At 34.8% G+C, this 21,711-nt stretch overlaps 2 protein-coding genes across 2 annotated transcripts; both read right to left on the bottom strand.

Moving 5' to 3' along the window:
* Positions 1–1,365: 1,365 nt before the first annotated feature.
* On the bottom strand, positions 1,366–14,009 carry LOC111805656 (WD repeat-containing protein 36). The gene is made up of 18 exons (XM_023690804.1): positions 13,689–14,009; positions 13,475–13,502; positions 13,218–13,318; positions 10,708–10,911; positions 10,150–10,393; positions 9,572–9,747; positions 8,973–9,055; positions 8,502–8,574; positions 7,594–7,659; positions 6,166–6,208; positions 4,674–4,813; positions 3,921–4,133; positions 3,734–3,818; positions 3,350–3,644; positions 2,557–2,818; positions 2,237–2,456; positions 1,925–2,139; positions 1,366–1,800 (listed from the first exon to the last, which is right to left on the bottom strand). Exons 1-18 carry the CDS (start codon positions 13,812–13,814, stop codon positions 1,651–1,653), a joined length of 2,724 nt encoding a protein of 907 aa, XP_023546572.1. The 5' UTR covers positions 13,815–14,009; the 3' UTR covers positions 1,366–1,650.
* A 2,653-nt stretch (positions 14,010–16,662) lies between these two features.
* On the bottom strand, positions 16,663–21,012 carry LOC111804870 (U-box domain-containing protein 35-like). Its single transcript, XM_023689676.1, has 9 exons — positions 20,561–21,012; positions 20,368–20,489; positions 20,166–20,293; positions 19,834–20,081; positions 19,665–19,725; positions 18,401–18,752; positions 18,221–18,322; positions 16,933–18,123; positions 16,663–16,857 (listed from the first exon to the last, which is right to left on the bottom strand). The coding sequence occupies exons 1-9, from the start codon at positions 20,721–20,723 to the stop codon at positions 16,774–16,776; spliced, it is 2,451 nt and encodes an 816-aa protein (XP_023545444.1). The 5' UTR covers positions 20,724–21,012; the 3' UTR covers positions 16,663–16,773.
* Between the last annotated feature and the right edge of the window lie 699 nt (positions 21,013–21,711).

The raw sequence follows: 21,711 nt of genomic DNA on the forward strand, positions 1-21,711 counted from the left end.
AATTTTCCTTTAAAAAATTGCTTACAATAATATATTTATTTTGATTTTATTCAACTTTATAATTATTTTTTTAAATATTTATTCTTTTTTAAATTGTTGAAACTTTAATAAAATTTTAAAAATAAGTAAATAAATATTTTAAAACTAACCTTTTTTTTAAAGTTGTTTATTTTAATTATTTATCAAAACTCTTTATTTAAATGTTTTAAAATTTTCATTTTTAATAAAAAAAAATAATAGATCACACTTTAATTTTAACACTTCAATAAATAAATACCAAAAATTGTTTTTTATATAGGTACATAAGAATGAAACAATAATCGATGCAGAGTCTAGGACAAGAATGTGAACAGAATTGGGGCGAGGTCAAGAACGAAAATGGAGATTGAAGCTCTGGTTCGCATCTCCAAAATTAAAATGGAAAAAGATTCTCTTCGAGTTGCTCTCATCCAAAATAAGAAATGAAACGGTCTTCTAAAAAAGAATTGGATACTCTTAATTTGTTAAGATGGGTATCGAGTGAAGTATCTGTAAAGCAGAGATTAATGCTAGATTTCAAATATGATATGTCTAACAAACTAATATTTTACACCGATAGTATACTAAGTTTTACTATATGCTAAAATTAAAATTATTAATACGACCACTAAACCATAACATAAACTATAGTTAAGTTAAATTTCGTTATAGTTTAAATCTATGGTTAAGTTAAATGTTTGTTATAATTTCAAATATATGTATTGTTTACCATGTTTAATTAAGAATGGAATAAGGTTAAAAAATTTGAGGTCACAAAAGTTCTTGGTTAATTCAAAGATGATCCCCCATCTTTTGGATATTGACTCTCATGCCCAAAAGTTCTTAGTTATTTCAGGTTGTACCCTAAATAAAGTATAATTATTTGTATTGGTGGTCCATAAAGTTGTGGTTAATTGTTATTCTCATCATCATAATTACAAATGGGCCCTTCCCTTTTTGTCTTTTTATATTTATGGCATGATTGCCACTTCAAGAAACATTTTCACTCATTATTAATAGCATATTTGGGCAGATGGTGCTTTGTGAATTAATTTAGTTGCCATAATTTTTTTGGTATTAATTAGTTGCCACATTTTTAAGCTTCAAAATATTAACAGTCTAGTCTATTTTGGCTTGTTTAGTACTATTTTGGCTTTGATGTCTATATCTTACTAACACGAGAGTTGTGAGATCCCACATTGATTAGAGAGGAGAACGAGTGTCAGCAAGGACGATGAACCTCAAAAGGGGATGGATGGTAAAATCTCACATCAGTTGGAGAGAACAACAAAACATTCTTTATAAAAGCGTGGAAATGACAGATTTCAGCATAAAACTTACCATAAGAGAAATGCTACTTGGCTGCAAAGTTTGTATTCTCAAAGGAAAAAGAATTATAATGATACCCAGTAATGTTGGACAAAATTGGATCATGTTATACAATTTACACCTAATACTTAACCACTAATTAACTCATCATCTAAGTTGGAAGTAAATATTAAGCCAAAACAAACATCCCTCTCTCTGATTTAAGCCACTATGATGAACTCCCCCCAAAAAAAACTAATCTACAACAGCAATAAATAATATGATCTTTCATGATTCTACGATGAACCAACTAAGTCACAACACCTAAAACTGTGAGTTGCTAAGAAAAGTAACCATACATCTAGAGGATTGGAATATTTTATCCAAACCTTGCCATACTGAGCTCTGAATATCCAGGAGTTTCCTTGCCTTCTCCTGCAATGTCAACTGGCAACGAATCGTCTCGCCGTGTATCTATAGCCAAAAGGAATATGCAGCCATTTAGTAGAAGCATTTTTCATTAACAAAACCTTCCATCAGTTCTTTAACTAGAGAAGTTCAAAGTCATAATCTGAGAAATCCTTTGATATAGCCTTACCTTCAGGAACAATCTGATAAAGGCTTGGATGAACTCGAAATTGTTGCGGCAAGTAATTTCGTGTATGAAATAATCAAGAAGCAATTCAATTGAAATAAGTTCAGGTCTCTTTTCGGGTTCTTGACGCTCATCGTCATCTATAATTTGAAGCATGCGAAGTTCCAAATCCAATGTTGATGGAGATAAACCCTTTATGTAATCAGTAAAGGCTGAGACTGAAATATAAAGGAATAATATTATTTCAGAAATGCTTCACGTTTACAGCTAAAGCATAAAAAATCTCAAAGAAATGCATACACTGTGCTAACTTACAGTTCTGTACTTCAGAAGAAGATTCAAGAATCTGCAAGAATTGAGACGATGTTATATCCGATTTTTTGTGTTCTTCATTATCAACTCCCTTTTCTGCTCTCTCTGTGTTCGCTGACTCAGAAGGCTTAAATAGTATTTCTCCAGAGAGAGAAGGAAGAGATGGCAGGAAGAAAGGAGCCTTTTCGGGTTTCTTCGGAGGTTCGATTGGTTTATTACGGGCCTGGACGTTGAAAATTCATGAACAAAAAAAGGCATTAGTACATAAATCTTGTTTTTTGTCTGTGTGCAATGGAGGAAATCAAGTAAGAATAAGAACATACCTTTATTATGTCCAAATTGACCAAGCTCTGCCACTGACTTCTGGGCAACAGTGAAAGTGTAATTAAATCTGGGATTTGCTGGCTAGAGATGTGAAAGCCTGATAAATCTTTAGATTCAGGAGGTTTTGAAGGATTCTCGTCGCGATCTTCGAACTCCATTCCTTCCGTGGAGGAGACTGATGGCAATTTAACATTAACAATATCCTTTCCACTTGCAAGGGTATCCACGTTTGATGAACCAGAGAACATTAATTGATTCACCCTAAAATGTCAACAAAAAAGTCAAACATTTAGCAGTCTTACAAACAGAAAGGAAAGGAACCCCATGGCAATACATTCTAGCCCTCTGACTATCACTTTTTATTCCTCGGTGAACTATAACCAACCATGGAGTACACCTCAATACAACATTGAAAAGTTTCCAATCTTTAAGCATGTCTTCAATATCTATGTAACTAAACATTCGATAGCCTGCTTGATTAACAACAAACTATAGCCTGCTTGAAAAGTTTCCAATTTTTTTTTTAACTGAAATCGGTTTTCGGTAAATAATCTTTACGAAGATCACGAGGAAGGAAGAGGTCGAATTTGGTAAAGTTAAAAATAATAAGAATAATAAAATAAAACAGTTCCTAAAGGATACAATATGAAATTTCATAACTAATGAGACAACGTAGAGAAAGATAAGATCGTTTCATTCCAGAAAATAATACTAAATATCATTTTCCCCATTTATACTTCTCCTTATTCGCCTTACTAAACGAGTATATGTATTGCCATCAAGATAACTTACCAGAGGTAGACTCCATTTTGATCTACATGTGTAGTCGCCAAAATATCCATATTTGGAGAAATAGAAAATGCAGTAATCGAAGCATCAACTTGTAGTGCATCGATTTGCCTTGCTAAAATGACGTCCCAAATTCTAAGACTTCCATCCATACTAGATGTTAAAAGCCATTTTCCATCCTCACTGAAAGACAAATCTGTTATACGATCTGTATGACCTTCGAATTTACGAACCATTCTTGAAGCCACAATGTCAAACAGACGGATAACCAAATCATCAGTTACCACTGCCAAAAGTCCTGAAATTCAAGTTTAAAAAATCTGCTTAAAAACACGATTCAACAAGGAAAATGTGTCATCAAGGTCAGATTGGGTTCCTGGAAGTTACCATTTACTCGATGATAGACGATCTTCACAACAGAACTACCAATTTCCCATCTGGATTTTAGATCACGCTCCTTGAAATTCCAAACCTGTAACATAAGACATTTAACAAATGGAACTTATCACAAACTCTCCTCTGAGATTGCCCAAGTCTTGGTTGGTTGCTAAGTTAAGGGACATGCAATAGAAACCTTTATATCTCCACCAACTCCTGCACTTATAACGTGGGTATTTGTAGAATCACAAGCAAGACCGACAACTTCTCCAATATGTGCAGCGTTTCTTCCTTCCTTTTTATCCAAGTAACTACCTCTACTAGCACCCGATTGAAGATTGAATCGCTCAATCCAACCACCTTCTGTCCCTAAGAAGGCAAAATTTCCACATGCACTGATTGCACAAGCCTGTTGTCCAGATGAAGTATCATATAGGGTTTTCATCAACAGAAATAAATATTATATTAACATCAAAGTGACAAAAAATGTTCAGAAATAAATATTCTTTTTTTCATTATGAAATAATCATACACTAAGTATATCAAGTTTTAGGTATTTCAACGGACAATTAAAAACAAAAAGAATATGCTAGTAATTATATATACATTTAGAATCAGGGAACACGCACACATCTTTTTGCAGCTTACAGATCCACCCAAACAACAGAGAAGGCTAATAAACAATTTATCACCATAATGACTGAAACACACCCATACTCAACTCTTCGACCCCAGTTTTCATCACAAATTAGCATAAATTATTTTTTATACCACAAAATAGAAAGGTCAACAAAATTAATAGATACAGTTTCAACCCTTATAGAAAAGTGAAATCACAAGGAAATCGTATAATCTGAACCACATATCATTTCTTTTTCTCCTTAACTATATGTCATATTATATACAGATGCCTAAAAACAGGGTGAAAGTGACATCATCTTGAACAAACCTTAATTGGCGTCGGGTTTTCTGGGCATGGTTTCAAGATATGCTCACCAAGAACAAAGTTTTGAAGTCTCCATACGTATGCTTGTGGAGTATCAACATGACATGTAACCACATTGCACCAATCGCGCTCTCTAATTTCAGCTAAAAACAAATTCAAGAAAATAACAATACTAAATTTGATATCATCGAACAAACACCAGATAACAAATGAATAGACAACTACAAATGAAGATAAAGGTTAGGATATCGATTCAATTTGGATTAAATTAAATATTTTATGAAATTGCTGGTCAAGGGATATTTGATCACTTCATTTAGGAATTTCATTGATGTCTTCATTCTACCAGGAGTAACTTTTTGTAGTAATGATGATCTTTTTTTACCTTTTAAATTCAATTTCAAATAACCTGTGGGGATGAGGGGATTCAAAGCTTTGACCACTTAGTCGAGGATATGTCTTAAACTAGTTAGAATTATGCACAGATTGGCAATTTTTGTTTGAGTTTCTTATTGGATGCAAACGGGCAAAATGTTGGTATAAATGAGAACTTGTCAAGAATTTCAACTTTTTAATGTTTTATAGCATCTTATTGGAGCATTTTGTTCAAGTACTTGAGTAACTAGGTCAATACTGATTAGGGCGGTTTTATAAGCTCCAGCTCCAATGACAACATTTTCCAACTTTTATGTGGGTTGAAGTTAAATTGCAAAGACAATTCTTCAGGATCAATTATATTAAATGCTCTTATTTGGGAACTTTAGTTTGAAATAAACCAAAAAACTTATGAAGAAAATTTCAGCCTTGGAACAAAACGACCCTGCAGAATTTCTTCTGGAGTACTCTTTATAAGCACTTTAGCAATTACTCAAATTGTACTCTTTCATAATTGGGAAGCCCTTTCAATCTACCCCAAATAGGAGTTATTTGTAGCTTGGCATGTATCTTTTAATAATATCAACGAAAATTCTGTTTCTTTAAAATAAAAATAAAAAAATAAAAAATAAAAAAAATCCTCCATGAACAACCCTAGTTTACGCTGAGGTGATTCTTTATCTCAGTTGGCTAGTGGTAGCAGCAATGAGTTTCTCTTTTTGTTTTCCTAAGCAAGTACCAGTGTGTCACAAATTGCAAGAATTTTATATGTTTCTTACAAACGCAGAAAAGACTACATTAAATTTAGAAGTTACAACACAACATGTTCTGTCGAACAATAATCTATTAGAATACAGCTTCCTGTGGCAGGAGAGCATCAGGATTGACATTCAAGAAAGTAAGGAATGAATGTTGGAAACTAAATTTAACAAGCAAATAAAAATTATAATGACTCAGTTTATATCATTATTTGTATTAGGAAAATTAAAGGCTGAAGAAAGAGAGAATAAACAGCCAGACCTCGCCTGGAGTATCTGTATCACTTTAATCTTACGCAACTTTAAGGAACAGGAGAATCAGTTTAATCGCATGTCACATTAACTTGGAAGAAGGAACTTACCACAATCAAAAGCTATGACGGGCTTCAACTTAATTTCTTCTTCCTGGAAGAGCATAGATAAAACTAACATGAATTAGTTGTGTTACCTTTTTGATTTATTATAGAAAATAGCTAAGTGAAAACATAAAAACTTGGAGAAAGAATTCCTTTGGATAGTGCATAAAAAAGAACATGGGATATCATCATACTTCTTTCCCTCTCCCTAATGGGCCACCCATTGAAGGAGAGAATAGATCTTTGGCGAAACTTTGTTACAGCTTTTTTTTTTTTTTTTTGGAACTTATGGACGGAATGAAGCATTCTGAGATAAGCACAAAACATCTATCCATTTATTGAATCTACTTTCTTATTAGCTTTTATTTTTAAGAAACATAAATATCATCAACAAGAAAGGAAATACAAAAGGAGAGGAAGATGAGATATCCCCACACACCACACGGGCTATAATAAAGAAGCTCAACTGGTGTAAATATGAGTTAGGCTATAATTATGAAAAAAAATTGTAGAGGACCAAGTAAAAGCTAAAAGAGAGACAGAAGCCCAATAAATGTCTCAGTTAATTTCTTGAGTACGTAAAATTCTAGAATTTCTCTTAATCCATAGTCAATTTGAACCCCATTAATCTCACTAGGAACTCCACATGGATTTGATAAACCTTCTTGAAAAAGGATCCATTGTTTTTGTTTCTTGAATAAAAACCACATCAGGACTATGTTGTTGCAGGAGTCTCTTAAATCTGGTTCGTTTTGAAAAGTCATTCAATCTTCTGGTATTCCAAGATAAAATCTTCATTGAAAATCCGGGAACACACTAAAAATGTACACTTAATGTATCTTATGAGAGTTGGGCGAAGGAATCTCCCAAAATTGAGAACCACTAAATTCAATAAGAGATGAAAATTTGCAAAGAGTTGTGGCAGAATTTGATCTAAATCTAACGTTTCTGACTGCTGGAATAAATTTGAAATTTCTTGTTTGATTCTTTAACAAAAACTTCATCTGTTGTATTGGTGACATTTAGGTATAATAGGATAGGAACGATCTATTGGACTTCCAACTTGTGAATAATCTGGATGGTCTGGTGATGCAAAAAAAGGAGTAGCAAACTCTTCAATGACATCCACATTAAATAAGGATCCTAAAATATCAAGCAAGGAAGGTCTACTGTATTTTATCTAGTATAATATTTGGAAAATGTGGCCACGAAATTATCCTTGATTTCTTTAACTGAAGGTTCAGCACACTACAAATTCAAAGGCTCGTCTCCTTTATGTAGTTACAGCTTCACTACCCGGAGGGATTTTTTGTAATCATCTACAAGAAGAATTTCTTTTGCATTCTATTTCATCAAATCAAAATATAAAAAAAAAAACAAAAAAAAAAACACACACACACAAACAAATTTAAGACTTTCATATTTGAATCATACCTTAAGTTTTAGTTTCTTCGCACGTTTAGCCACATGCCGTTGAGAAAGCTCCCTACTTTGCTGATCCTAAACAGAATATATAGCGAGAGTAAACAATTACAAGGCAGACATTTCTTGTATCACAATTATATTAACAAAAATCCTTTTAAAACCCAAAACGAAATGCTAAACAGATAAGAAGAAGAGAAACAAGGATCGATAGGATGAGAATTGAAGTCTATACAGTGTAAATTTAGCATGCAGACAAGAGTAAAAAGAGTGCAGGAGCTGAAATTACATAAATCCCAACATCTCAAGTAGCTTAAGTAATATCTCAAAAATGAGACTTACTTTTCTTTTCAAAATTATTTTTAAAAACTGTGGTTAATTGCTTGCAAATAAAATTAATGTTCACAACCCCATGACTTCGGAAGGAAATACAATTTCTGTTGCAAGTATGAGCCATAGGAAAAACAAACTAGGAAAAGAAGGGAAAACAATGTATAGGAAACTGTGATTCAAACACGTTTCTCTTACTCTAAAAAGTAGAAAATTTCTTTTCAAAATATATCCCAAACATTCCCTTAGGCTGGAATTGGGCAAAGATACGAACTTTTGTCACTTCAAAGGTCCCTAGAAAGGAAAGACCTATAGAAATTTATTCTCATCAATTTTCCCTTGGCAACTGATATGACCATTTTTTGAAAAAGATTAAAACTATTTATTGACGTGATTAACTATTTTCCTCTTAGATTTTTTCCATTGAAAAGGAACCAAGACATTTATTAAGACAGATGAAGGAAATATGAAAGGTAGCACCGAGAAACTGAAAAGAGGCAATGCTTTCCACCCATAAACAAATAATCCACAAAACTTTTTACAGACAATAATAAAGAGACATCCGTCCTCTTTCAATTGTTAAAACTAACCTGGATTACAGAGAAAAGCCTGAAGGCACGATCCTGACCAGCAGATAAAATGTGTCTCCCATTTGCATAAAACCTATGATAGATCAGTAAGAATGAAAGTCAAGGAGATATCACAGAAATTATCGGACTTACCAGGAAGCCCAAGTAAGACTAAAAAAATGCAGAAACAAGAATAAAAAAAAAGGAAAGAATATACAAAGACATACAAAAATTAATCTTTTTAATTAAAATTTGCTACTTTATGAAAAAAATAGCAATAAATGTTCATTACATACATCAGTTGAACACAGGCATTCACTTTTCTCAACCTAAGGAATTTACCCGAGTGCCTTAGTTAAAATATAAATATATATTCTATTCTGACTGAACAACAAATAGTATCTTAGGTGATAATAAAATGCAAACCATCCATACCAAGGGGAAAAAACCACTTTACATAAGCAAATGAGTACGGCACAAAAGACATCTCACCTTATGCATAGAGGAGGGGCACTATGTCCACTGCGAAAGCGTAACAAACGAGGGTCTCCATCTGTTGTATCAAAAATCCACATCTACCAAAAAAGTAACAAGCAATGATAATTCCAAATATTGTAAAATACATAGGAAAATCGCAACAAACAGAAGAGTAGAATTTTCAAGCTGATGAAAAGTAACACTAGATGGATATTGCTTTATTGCAAATAGGGGCCTTAGACATAAAATTATTCTGTCTTAAATTATTTAAAACAAAAAAAAAAGTAACACTAGATGAATATTGCTTTTTATCCATGAGTGGTGGGGCCATCTTGTACTCACCTCAAGAGGATTCTCACATGACAACTGCTTAAACCTTCTATATTTGGTTATCAAGTTAAACTTGTGAGATATTAAATCCAAGTGATCACCGTGTCTATTCCTACCAAGTCATTTATTGTTAACATGACCCTTATTGACCACTAGGCCAACCTAAGGTGGTTATCATAATAATTTCTACAATAGAGGATCCTTTTACATATATTTTGGTAAACTCTCTACAATTATGTAAAATTGTAAAAAGAAATCCATAGAGGGCAATAGTAATCACATACTTTGATGGAATTATCTGTTGATGAACTCATCAAGACTGGCTCATTAGCAAAAAAGTGAAGTGAAACTATTGAGCTATCATGAGCTTCTCTAATGACCGATTGAAGTCTTCTCTTCTCAAGATTCCATATGCTAATAACACCTGATGAACCTCCGGATGCTAGAAGAGGCTGTCCATCTTTTTTAAAAAAAATATTAATTAAAGTCAGAAAACATTCATTCACTAAGAATCAATTAGGAAAAAGAAAATGACAAGTTACTGAGTTATATAAAAAAGAAAATCAAAACACAAACACTTAATGATTCAAATTCGATCATGTAGGGTAGAGGGTAATTAATTGGCTGCCATGAATGAACACAACTCCTGTCATATGAAGAAGCAACGTGTATGACAGACTAGTAACAAACTCAAAATAAATTAACTAAAGGTCAATTAATTTAATAGAATTTTCAAGCAGCCTGCATGACACATGCAGATGCTTGAAATCACAAATTTAGGACTGGAACAGCAGCTAAAGAAATTCATTGACAGTGCAAGAATAGGATTATTGATAAGTGACAATGATGAAATTTATCCAACCTGAGCTGAAAGATAAGGCAGTAACAGATCCTCGTGTTGAGTGTGTGAACGAAAATAATTCTTGATCATAACGGATGTTATGAACATGAACCTTTCCATCAGCGCAGCCAATGGCAACAACATCTAGAGCAGGAGACGAAACACAACAGCATACAGATGAATTCCATCCCTTGAACTCGTAGAGTTTTTTCTTTGAGCTGATGTTCCAAAGCTCCAAAGAACCCTCCAGACTTCCAAGCATAACCTGTTCAAACAGATATCGTTGAGGTTCCTTTCAATGTAATAAAGAGTACTGCGCTACTTATACCACATTTATTTAGCCTTCCTGCTACAAGAACTCTGATCGAAAACAATAGAAAATATGATCTGCTATCAAACTTCATTGTTCAAGATGCTTCTTTTATTTGGTGAGTACAGTGAATCTCATTAAACTTTATTACATGAAAAAAGATTCACAATTTTATCAAACAAGTTCCTAAAGTTTTGAATCTGCTAAGCAATGAATTGTCTAAGAATTATTGCCAGGAAATATCATGCGGGATGTAAGAAAGAAATTACTTTGTTTAGATATGTGTCTGGATGCATTATACAGCTAGGACTAAATTGTCCTTCTAATGTGACTTGTCCAACTGGAGAAGGATTATCTTCATTCCCTTTGAAATGCCACATGAACATATTTCCATTAATGTCAACACTTAGGATGTGATCTCCAAACAATAGCAACAAGTTGACCTTGGCATTATGGCTACTCCAATTTGCTACCTGCAAAGAAATCATCAAATATGCATAAGAAAATCAATGACAAGCATGTGTCCATGTCTAAAAACATCTCCATGGCACACGAAAAAACAGGAAAAAAAATATTTGCTTGGCTATCACGACAGCAGTAGCTTTTATACCAAATGACACTGAACAAATTAAACAAGTACATAATATGGAACTTTGAAAATCGATATGATAAAGGTGAGGTATATAACTAAAGTAAGTAAAATTCCATACTAAAAAAAAAATCTGGAAGTTATCAGCACAGAAAAGCTCAGGAGCATCTCCTTCTATTTGGCATAGAACTATGAAGAAATTTTTGAAAATATATAGATATTTTCTTTAACATAACTGGATTTTTTTAATAACGAAGCCCATTTATGATAGATATTTTAAACATTAAATAGGAGAACGTCTAAAAAGTTCCCAAAGTAGAAAAATAGCATCAAATCCTAAACTCAATCTAAAAAATTATTACAAGAAAGCTCCCGACAATCTCATAGGATCTTAAAAAAATTTCATAGGAAGCTTCCCAACAATAATAAGTTACATGACACGAGTAATTGCGTAAGTATTTGGAAGGAGAACTCAAGAAGCAGCATAGAAGTTTAATCATATTAAACCCCACGAACTTTCTTATTCTTGAAAAGCCACATTTCTTTCAAACCAGATGCCCCAAATCACAGACTTGACAATACACTCCACAAAACTCTTGTTTCCCTATTAAACCATGATCACGAAGTAGACAACAGAAATTGTTCTTTAACATTGAAATCGTAAAGCCCTTTCCATCCAAACTTCCAGAAACAGAGCTTCCCAAAAATTCCTGCTATGAGGAACAGTGCAGGAACAAGTGAAGAACATCCTTCCCAGCTTTAAGACTGAACAAGTAATGAGCAGCCTCCCCAGCTTTGAAACTTAATAGTTAGCAATTAAATGAGATTAAAATTATAAAAATAAAAAAAAAAATAAAAAAAAACAAAAAAAAAACGAAGGGAAAATCCCTGTCCAATGAAGATTACAAAAAAAAAATTCCAATGGGCTCTAAGAGATGATAAGCTATAGTTACAAAATGATGGAGACAATTTATGCCATGTAAGCCAAAAAAAAAAAAGTAATAGATTCTACAAGCCGGTCAATGCATTGTTCATTCTCGGTCAAGATTTGAACGCTCCTTTTCAGCCAAGACCAAATACATCCTAAATGCCAGCTAAATTAAGTAGCAACTTGGATTCAAGGACCACCCTGAACATGTTCTTTGAATGTTATCCAAGGTGTTTAAGCTCTCCATAAAATATTCACCTTTTAAGGGCAAATTGTATTCCTCAAAGCTGTCACAACAGAATTTAGAAGGGAAATAGCAAGACAAGCTTCACTAAAAAGTGATCCAACAGGAAAAAAAAAAATCTGAACTAGCCAAACGCCAGCATCTCTGATCTTTCAATCTAGATATTGATACTTCTTTTGACAATTTCAAAATCCTTCAATAATTAACCACTTCCTCATCCCTCAGGGTTCTTCTAACAGTAACTCTCCAGGACCTTGAATTCACATCCCAACATCACAAACAAGAAAGCCCCACAGTACTGACAACTGAAAAATACTTGAAAGATATATATTTAGCATTTCTCTCATTACACACTAACCACCACCTTACACCACAGCTCGTTTGGTTCATTTGAGAGTCTTCAAAGGCATTTATTCGGAAGACCTAAAATTTTTCATTAGATCTCTCCATCACCCAAACCCCTGCACTCCAAAGGATTAAACACAACGTTCCATCCAACTAAATGAGAGATCTTCAGGTCATAGTCATCATTTCCTTACCAAAAGACATTTCTCATACTTTTCTCCATTCTCAGCCGTACATTCATCAGTAAAACGAGAAGAGACAAAAAATTGGATTATTAGCAAACAGCAGATTACTTTTAGTAATCCTTCCAACTCTAGTTTTCTATCTGCAGAAAGCCTGTAGCCACTCTTTTCCTTATAATCAAAGCAGAACACTTACAGGCCAGCAAGCAAATTTATACAAAAAGCCTTCATCAAACCCCGTGAATTAAGGAAATAAAGCCATTTCATCCAGAAAAATATAACCAAGACTCCCAGCATGCTACAATAAGAATTAACTACATATATATTCACCGAAAGCATTAAATATGGACAAGAAAAGAAGCCCAAAATAACAAGTCAACAGACATTCTAAATAGAACCAGAAAATGATGAATTGAGCCTGGGCAGTTACTCATCTATTCCCAAAAACATTTACTTCAAGAAAAATAGACAAATATTCCCAACGAGCAAACCTGATGAGCACGCTTGAAAACTGCAATGTCAGACCCATAAGCAGCAAACGTGTACTCACGGTAGGAAGCAAGAGCTCGAATCTTCTTCGGCAATTGAGGGCCTAAGAATCAAGCATCAACACCAATAAGTAAAATCACAAAACACAAGGATGAAACCAAAACAGAAACTTTAGAAACACTCCACATGAGAAACTTTCTAAAGACAACAAAAAACTGAAACTAAATCAAACGTTAAAAGAAAAGAAAAATTCACTCACCAACGAGAACCAAGTTTAACTTCGCGCACTGAAAAAACAAAAAAAAAAAAAGAACATAACAACGATTAAGCCCCAAAGCGACAATTCGGTAAAAACAAAAATACTAACAGTAAGATCGAAAACTTAAACGGATTAAGCAATTAACGAGGAGAAAAAGTCACAACAATGGAAATTTCGCAAGGGAAAGAACTATTGTCCAAGAGAGTGATCTTACATTATAAACTTGAAAAGCTTTGCCAACGCTAACGGTGACGAAGGTTTCGGTTCCGAGTCTCTGCACAGAGAAGGGCACACTGTTCGTAATGTAACCAATTGCTCTGTAAGGTTCAAATATTCCCATATTTTGCAGTCACTCTCCGAGAAGTCCCGAAGCTTAAGAGGCGCAAAGATTGCAAGAGGAAGAAGAACTGAGAGAAAAGTAATAGGCTTTTCTTCAGCTGCGTTCCCTAATGGCGCAACGAAGAAGAAGAAGAAGAAGAAGGGGCGAAGCTTAGCAGCGCTTTCAGGGTTTTGTGGCCGCCGACCACAACGGAGGTTTAGCAAATAATCTCACCTATTGTACCAAAATGCCCTTATATCAACCCTATACTATATCTATATTATATTTTTTTAAAAAAATAAATAAATTAAAATATTTTAGATTTCAAAGTAAATGCCCAATTTTTATCACATACTTTCAATAAATATAAATATTAATTTTCATAAAAATTAGGTATATGGATTAAAATTTATAATAACAAAATTTAAATGGAACATAATCTATAATCCAAAAAAATAGAGCAAATTTTTTTTTTTTTTAATGATATTTAGATTTCAATTAATAGAATAGAAGTGTTGACGTGACGTTTATCAAATAATAATAAATATTATTATTTCAATTATAAGAAATTAAACGCTCCGTCCTATTCGACCTTCTTTCTTTGTTTCTTTTTCCCTCCATTGATAGCCATTGTCGTGAGACAACTACCCCGGCCTATATAAAAAGTCTAGTAATTAGTTATTGAATTTTTAACAATATTTTTTATTATTTTATTTGCAATATAATATCATCAAGTTTATAGTATAGGATAAGGTTGAGTGTTTTATCATGTAACACTATTAATACGACCTATTCTATTATCGTTACTAATTATTTGATTCAAATCATTTATGCGAAGACATGTAAATGTGGTATCCAATGTGGTATCTAATCTCTTTATATATTTGTTAACTGAGAATATTAATATTTCACAAGATAATCATGTGTAACTCGATCTTAATTATAAGTGAGCTGTGAACTCTTGCATATAAGGACTTATCTTTTGATTTGCGTGGGTGAGAATAACTTTTATCGGGATATTTTAGGAACTTGACCGAACAGAGAGTTGTGAACATAATTTCACAATATGTAATTCACTCCTTATACAGAGGCAAGTAGATGAGTAGTTTCTTTAACTTTTGATTTGGAGACTTGAACAATGAGACCATACCCTCTCGTTGTCTCAAACCTGACTTAGTCGGTAGTCGAACCATAAAAAAAATTGTTCATTAGAGAATCAATAGTAATTAATGTATAATATGTAGTTATATAGGTTGACCCAATTGTAATTACGAATAACTTATGGATGATCGAATTGTTTATAATGATTATATCAATGAATTAACACAGGTTTGACTTGATGTTCAAAAGTTCCTTGTTTAGTTCATAATAATCGGGTCCATTTAATTATTATTTCTTTTCTTTTGAAAGGTTTGAATTAACATTTAATTTAATATATTAAACATAAAGATAAATATATTTATATTATTTGAAATATTTAATATTAAAATAAATTTTCTCTCTATACAATTCTTTTGTTCGATTTCTTTGGAATTTTTTTTTTAAGAGGCTGCCACAAGACTTCCTATGCTCAAATTTAATATATATTCATATTTCTTCGAGATAAGTTTGTTTGACCTTTAGTTTTGTTTAACTCTAAATAAATTTAAAATCGGTTCTAACACTTTTCACTGTATGAATTAAACATTCATTCCCAGTAATAACTATATAATAACGAAAGACTTTCCTCCAAATAAAGATCTTTGACATTATCGACATTTGCAACATTATCAATAAGTTCATCTAATTTCAAAAGTCGACTTTTCTTTTGAACAAATGAATTAGAATTACTCATATCTCACCTTAAACTAATCGTAGAACGGAAGATTGTACTTTTATGCTTGAATTTGACATATCTTCATTACATCTTTCCACATATCTCGTGGAATTTTTACTACAATAAATACTCTAACAATGCATCAAAAAGATAAACCGAATGTAAGTGAGACTAATAACATGTAAAGAGTTCAGTCTTGATTGCAATTAACCGTGTTCAAGTTATGCGCAAAGAATTTACCATGTTCAAATTATATGCATAATCTTTGTATTCTATCGTTAGTTCAAAGCGAGATATGAGTAGTTCTCCTTCTCTTATTCATAAAAAAGATCGAATTTTGTTTGAGGTTTCTTTTTTTCAAAATTGCGGTCATCATGTTTCGACAAGTTTTGTCCTTCTTCCTTTCTACAATTCCATTTTGTTGTAGAGTGTGTTGTATGAGCAGTTAAACGAATGACGGACTTGAAAATAATCATCAAAGAAAGGGGGAAAGCTTGCTTGTTGTAGCCCTCTTTTTATAGACTAGGCTTGGTAACCGTAGGCTATTTAAGTAGCTCGAGAAGGGTAGACTCACAGCTTCCCTTAGCAAAAGAGCCTGACTTTCGAAATTCTTAATCAAGTGGGAGCACCCAACCTATGGGCTTTGAAAGGATAGAGGAAGTGAATAAAACAAAGAGGGTCACTCCTTTTAGGAACATGACTCATTCATTCACTCTCATGAACTCGCAGTTTAGCCCGAAGCGACGAAGGGGGAAGTGAAGAAGCTTTGCCCCTTGCTTTATAGAGATGTTATGAACTAACTAAATGACTCAATCCTCGAGTTTGATGAGTTTATTAATAATGTTACAAATGTTGATGTCAAATCAGCACTAGATCTTTACTTTAACGGAAGTATTTTACCACGAACATTTGCATTCAACATTTAAAATTGTGAAAATTAAACGAGATATACGATCTATTGTAATCATTTCTATCGCTACCGTTGGTTCAGAGTATGCATTTAGCATCGGAGGTAGAGATATATAGGCACGTGAGGGAGGAAGACTATAATGTGTTAGGAAAATGAGAGATAAATATGTTGAAAAAATTATACATATTTTTATCCTAAATAAAAAGAAGAAAAGAATAGACTTGTTAATCCAGCCAATAAGATTGTTAGCCTTACTATGATGACGTGCTACTATTTGATTGGCTGCTGGAGCTTTCAACCCAAGCTCCACATTGTTCTTGATGTATTCTCATCGGTTCCTGTTTTACGATTAAGAATCAATCAAATTCATCCAGTTTCAACGCCATGAAAGGCAGCAGGAAGATTGAAGTTACCTGAGAAGAAGATGTCTGGCTTGTATCTGGCGATGAAGATGCACTGCTGCCGTTGAACGCCCGAATTCCCATACTCTCTTCCGCCATCGCTCTCAACCGATTGAGCTCCGGCAGCACCACCTTCCCAAGATCCGGTCGATCCCTCTTCCTCATCTCTGTACATTTCATCGAAAGCTTCGCGAACTTCAACGCGTCTTCAAATGGCCAGTCCTTTACCTCCGGATCGAGCATTTCTGCAAAACTTCCCTTCTGAATCGCCCTCTCGACGGCGTGTGCCAGTCCGATCGGCGGCCTGCCAGTGACTATTTGAAGAAGCATCACGCCCAGCGAGTAAATGTCCGATTGAATCCCTAGCAATCCTGTTAGCTGATACTCTGGATCGATGTAGCAGAACGTTCCTGCCGTCGCCGTCATCCGATACTGAGTCACTGAATCGGCCACTGATAGAGGAACTAGCCTCGCCAGTCCGACGTCGCTGATTTTGCTCACGTAGTTCCGATCTAGCAAAATGTTCCCTGGTTTCAGATCACGGTGTACGATTGGCTCTGGTCTGTGTTGGTGCAGGAAGAGAAGTCCGGTCGCGATCTCCGCCGCGATTCGGAATCGTAACTGCCATGAAAGAACTGGATTGTTGGCTTTTCGGAAGAGACAGTCTTCTAAGCTTCCGTTCCCCATGAATTCGTAAACTAAACAACCGTTCTCAGGACAGGCTCCGAGAAGTAAAACCATATTCGGATGTCGAATGCAGCTTAGAACTTCAACTTCTTGCTGAAATTGCGATCGGCCATGAGCAGCGTCCGGCCGGAGAACCTTGATGGCCACCGGCGTATGGTCGAGTTTTCCACGGAAGACTGGACCGTAACCGCCTTCGCCGATCTTCAAAGAATTAGAGAAGTGGTTCGTGGCGATTTCAATTTCTTCGATTGTGTATTTTCTGTATCCAATATCTCCATGGCCGAATCCTGAGAGTGCTTTTTTCGTTTCCTCTGCTTCCATGTCTGCCATTCTCTCTGCGTTCTCTCTTTTCCTCGCCTCGAGTTCTGCGATCTTCTGAGCGGCTTCAGCTGCCTTAATTGCTGCTTGGCATTTCATCTTCTCCCTCTCTGCCATTGCTAATGCTGCTTCCTCCGCCATTCTCGCCTCTTCGAACCTTTGCTCTTCTTCCACCTTCCAGCGATGGAGCTCGGTCGCCTGCAAATAAATCGATTCGTATCCGGTTTGTTGAGTCGAAATTATAGATCTATGAAGGAAAGGATTTGAGGTTTCGGAAATGGCGAAAGAAAGAAACCTTTCGATTAGCATTTAGGGCTTCTTTACAGGCCGTACTGTACATGTCCATGGTTTGTTTGAGCTCCAGTTTCAGCCTTCTCATCTCAGCTTCAACATCGTCCTTACGAATTGCAGGAAAATTATTTCAGATTCAGAAACTGAAAAGCACAGAGAGAGGGAAAACATGGAAGTGAATCACCTGGGCATGAGAGTGAGAAGGGCGAGTGAATGTGTCGCTTTCTATGGAGCAAGAGGAGAGATCCTGAGAGTAAGAAGAGAAGTTGTTATTATGAATGGACTTGTTCATTCCACTTTCGATTTCCAATGTAGGCGAAGGCGAAGGCGGAGGCGGACCGGGGCTGGAAGTTTCCGACTCAGAGACGTTAGAAAGTCGATACGAGTCTCTGCAGGTGGCGTAGGACAACGCCCCCGAGAAGCCACGGTCCACGCTCCGCCTGCCGCAGCTGACAAACGAATTGTCGGAATCCACCGTCGATGGGTCCACCCTTTTGCTCACTGAAGCCCTTGAACCCTGCCTTGTGAACGGCGACCTGCTCACCCCCACCAAAAACATTCCATTATCACCATTAACAAAGAAAAAAAAAATTCATTAATATCCTAACCAGTTCAAAAAATAACTATAAATTTTAGTAATGATGAGCAAGATTCTAAATTCATTCGTCCACTTTTAGCATAAGTTCTGTTTTGCTTTGGATTTTCCAAAAGGCTCATGCCAATGAAGAGGTTTGTAACGACCAAGGCACATAGGTAGCGGATATTGTCCTCTTTGGACTTTCTTGTTCGGGCTTCCCCTCAAGGTTTTAAAATACGTCCGCTGGTGGAAGGTTTCCACACCCTTATAAATGGTGATTGTTCTCCTCCTCAACCAATGCAATGTGGAACAGCGAGAAGGTTGACACATTGTCCAGTGTCTGGCTCTGATATCATTTGTAATGACCTAGGCACACCGCTAGCGGATATTGTCCTCTTTGGACTTTCCCTTTCGAGCTTCCCCTCAAGACTTTAAAACACATCTACTAGGGAAAGGTTTCCCCACTCTATGTGGTTTCTTCTCCTCCCCACCAATGTGGGACATCACCTTGTGGGACTTTCATCCCACAAGCATTAATATCTTTTGAAAATTGTATATTTACCATTCATAAATTATCTCTAAAAATTTTAATATTAATAAAAATATTTTTTTTAATTTAAAATATTTAAAAGTGTATTTTAAGTTTTTTTATTTTTTTATAATTTTAGAGCCTTAATGAAATTTAAGGTAATTTTTTTAGACAAGTAAAGGGTTTTTTTTTTTTATATATATTAATTTATCCTAACATTAATACACAACATTTTATAATATAATATAAAATAAACAAAGTATTGTTCGGATAAGTCTTTTTAAAATAGTATTTATTAAAAAGTTGTAATGTATAGGAGGGCAAAGACGTAAAATCACCTACTTGAAGTCCAAATATTGTTGAAGGGCATGAGGAACCCTCATACTACTTTGAGTCTCTAAGCCTGCAAAAAATCAAATCACAAAAGGATAAAATAGTCTTTTTACATCTCTAAATAAATATATTAATTCGAAAATATTTGATAATTTATTTAATATGCAAGAAGACATACATCTAGATGATTTGGACCATAGTTGGTTGGGCTCAGCCAGGAGTTGGGAGACATTAGTGCGTTGATGCAGCAGCTGGGGGCGCGGCGCGGCACGCAGCGACTGGTTGCGCGGCGGAGCAATCGGCCTTGCCGGCACTGGAACTGTGGGCTGCCTCACCGAAACTTTCCCTCTGTGACCGATGGTGTAAACTGTGCAGAAATCTGGTGCTCCTTTTGATACACTGCTTGGCACATCTGATTTGAATCTCCTGCATTAACAACAAGAACATCATCATGATTATGAATAAGCATTTCTTGTTGTTGAGATTCAAGTCAGATGAAGAGGAAATTACTTGTAAATTTGTGCGGCTGATCTTGTAGGTGCTCCCATTACTAAAATGTCTACAACGTTTTTGGAGACGTAATTTATTAATGTCTTTGGAATGTCTGATCCCTCTAACATCACCTCATTGCATGTTATCTGTGTTTTTTCAATCACATTATTTATAGATTTAGCGTTACTCAGATATGTGTTCGAGAGAGGGAGAAACTGACATTGCTACTTGTGCAAATGCAACGAAAAGGAAGGAAGAACTGATCGTTGATATGATTGTCGATGTGATGATGTTTGTACAAAGCGGTCTCGCCGTGATCGAAATCGGCATTGAGATTCGTCGCTACAAACCGATTTGTAAAAGATTTAAGAAGAATCGCTCGATTTCAAAAGTTAGGGTTTATAATTTCTTACTCGCATTCGCGGCGGAAGAGGATTTGTGTTTAACGTGAAGCAGAGTAACGACTTGGCCTCTGCTCAGAAGGCGATCGATTGTCCATTTCAAAGCTTGTTTGCTGCCTTTGTCTTTGTCGATCGCCACCACCATCTCTTTCTTCTGAGCTCCGCCTCTCGCCATTAAATTTCTTCGATCGACCTCTTCTCTTCTGTTCTTCTGAGAAGGAAGGGAGAGAGAAAATTTTAATTGAGAAGGGGATTTTGTGAGGAAGATCCACGGATCGAGGTTTTGGAATCAACGGAGTAACTGAATTGTTCATTGTGAGTATCTATTTTGAAGTGGTTTCTGTTGAAATTGAACCAGAAGAAGGATTTATTGTACAAAATTATCAGTTTGTCGTTGCATTATTGTTGAAGACGATAGGGTGTCAGTTTCCTTCCTTTAGTTCATCATTTTTTATGAATTCATATAATACTTAACCTATGCTTAAACTTTATATTGTATTGTTCTTCTTTTACTCATTATTTTGCATGGATTCATATAACTTTTCCATGACTCCGACCCATCAACCTACTAACAATGAGGGAGAAAAACATGCTAACCTTGATTTGAGGCGTCAGCAAAGCACTGTCATATGTTCCAAAAACAAAAGCTCCTCAGCGCCTCAGGACGGGATTGGGGGACGGCCCTACGCGCAGGCAACAACACCATTAGCTCTACGAAGTCAAAATCAAATCTTTCTGTTGGCTTTTCCGATTCTTTCGTGAATCATAATGAATGGACTAGGAGCTCTAACTTCTAGCTACTTCACCTGCTTATTATTATTATTATTATGGCGGAAATGAACGTGCTAGTTTCAAATCGATGGATAAATAGATCAATGAACAAAAAAATAAAAAAATAAAAAAATTATGAAAGGCTTATTTGTTAGTTTTAACTATTTCTTTATGAGTTTTTTTTTTTTTTTTTTTTTTTTTTTTTTTTTTTTNTATTTAGAAACATATGGACGTGGGTATTTTGTCGATATTTTATTGATATTTTCACAAAATTTATACATTTATAAATTACATGAAAATTCGATCTAAACCACCTTAGGATGGAAAAATTATAAAGTATAAAAAAACATCAAAACAATAAAAAATAAAAATAAATAAAAAAGTCCCAAGAG

This window comes from Cucurbita pepo, chromosome LG11 (genome assembly GCF_002806865.2).
Source record: "Cucurbita pepo subsp. pepo cultivar mu-cu-16 chromosome LG11, ASM280686v2, whole genome shotgun sequence".
Classification (NCBI taxonomy): Eukaryota; Viridiplantae; Streptophyta; class Magnoliopsida; order Cucurbitales; family Cucurbitaceae; genus Cucurbita; species Cucurbita pepo.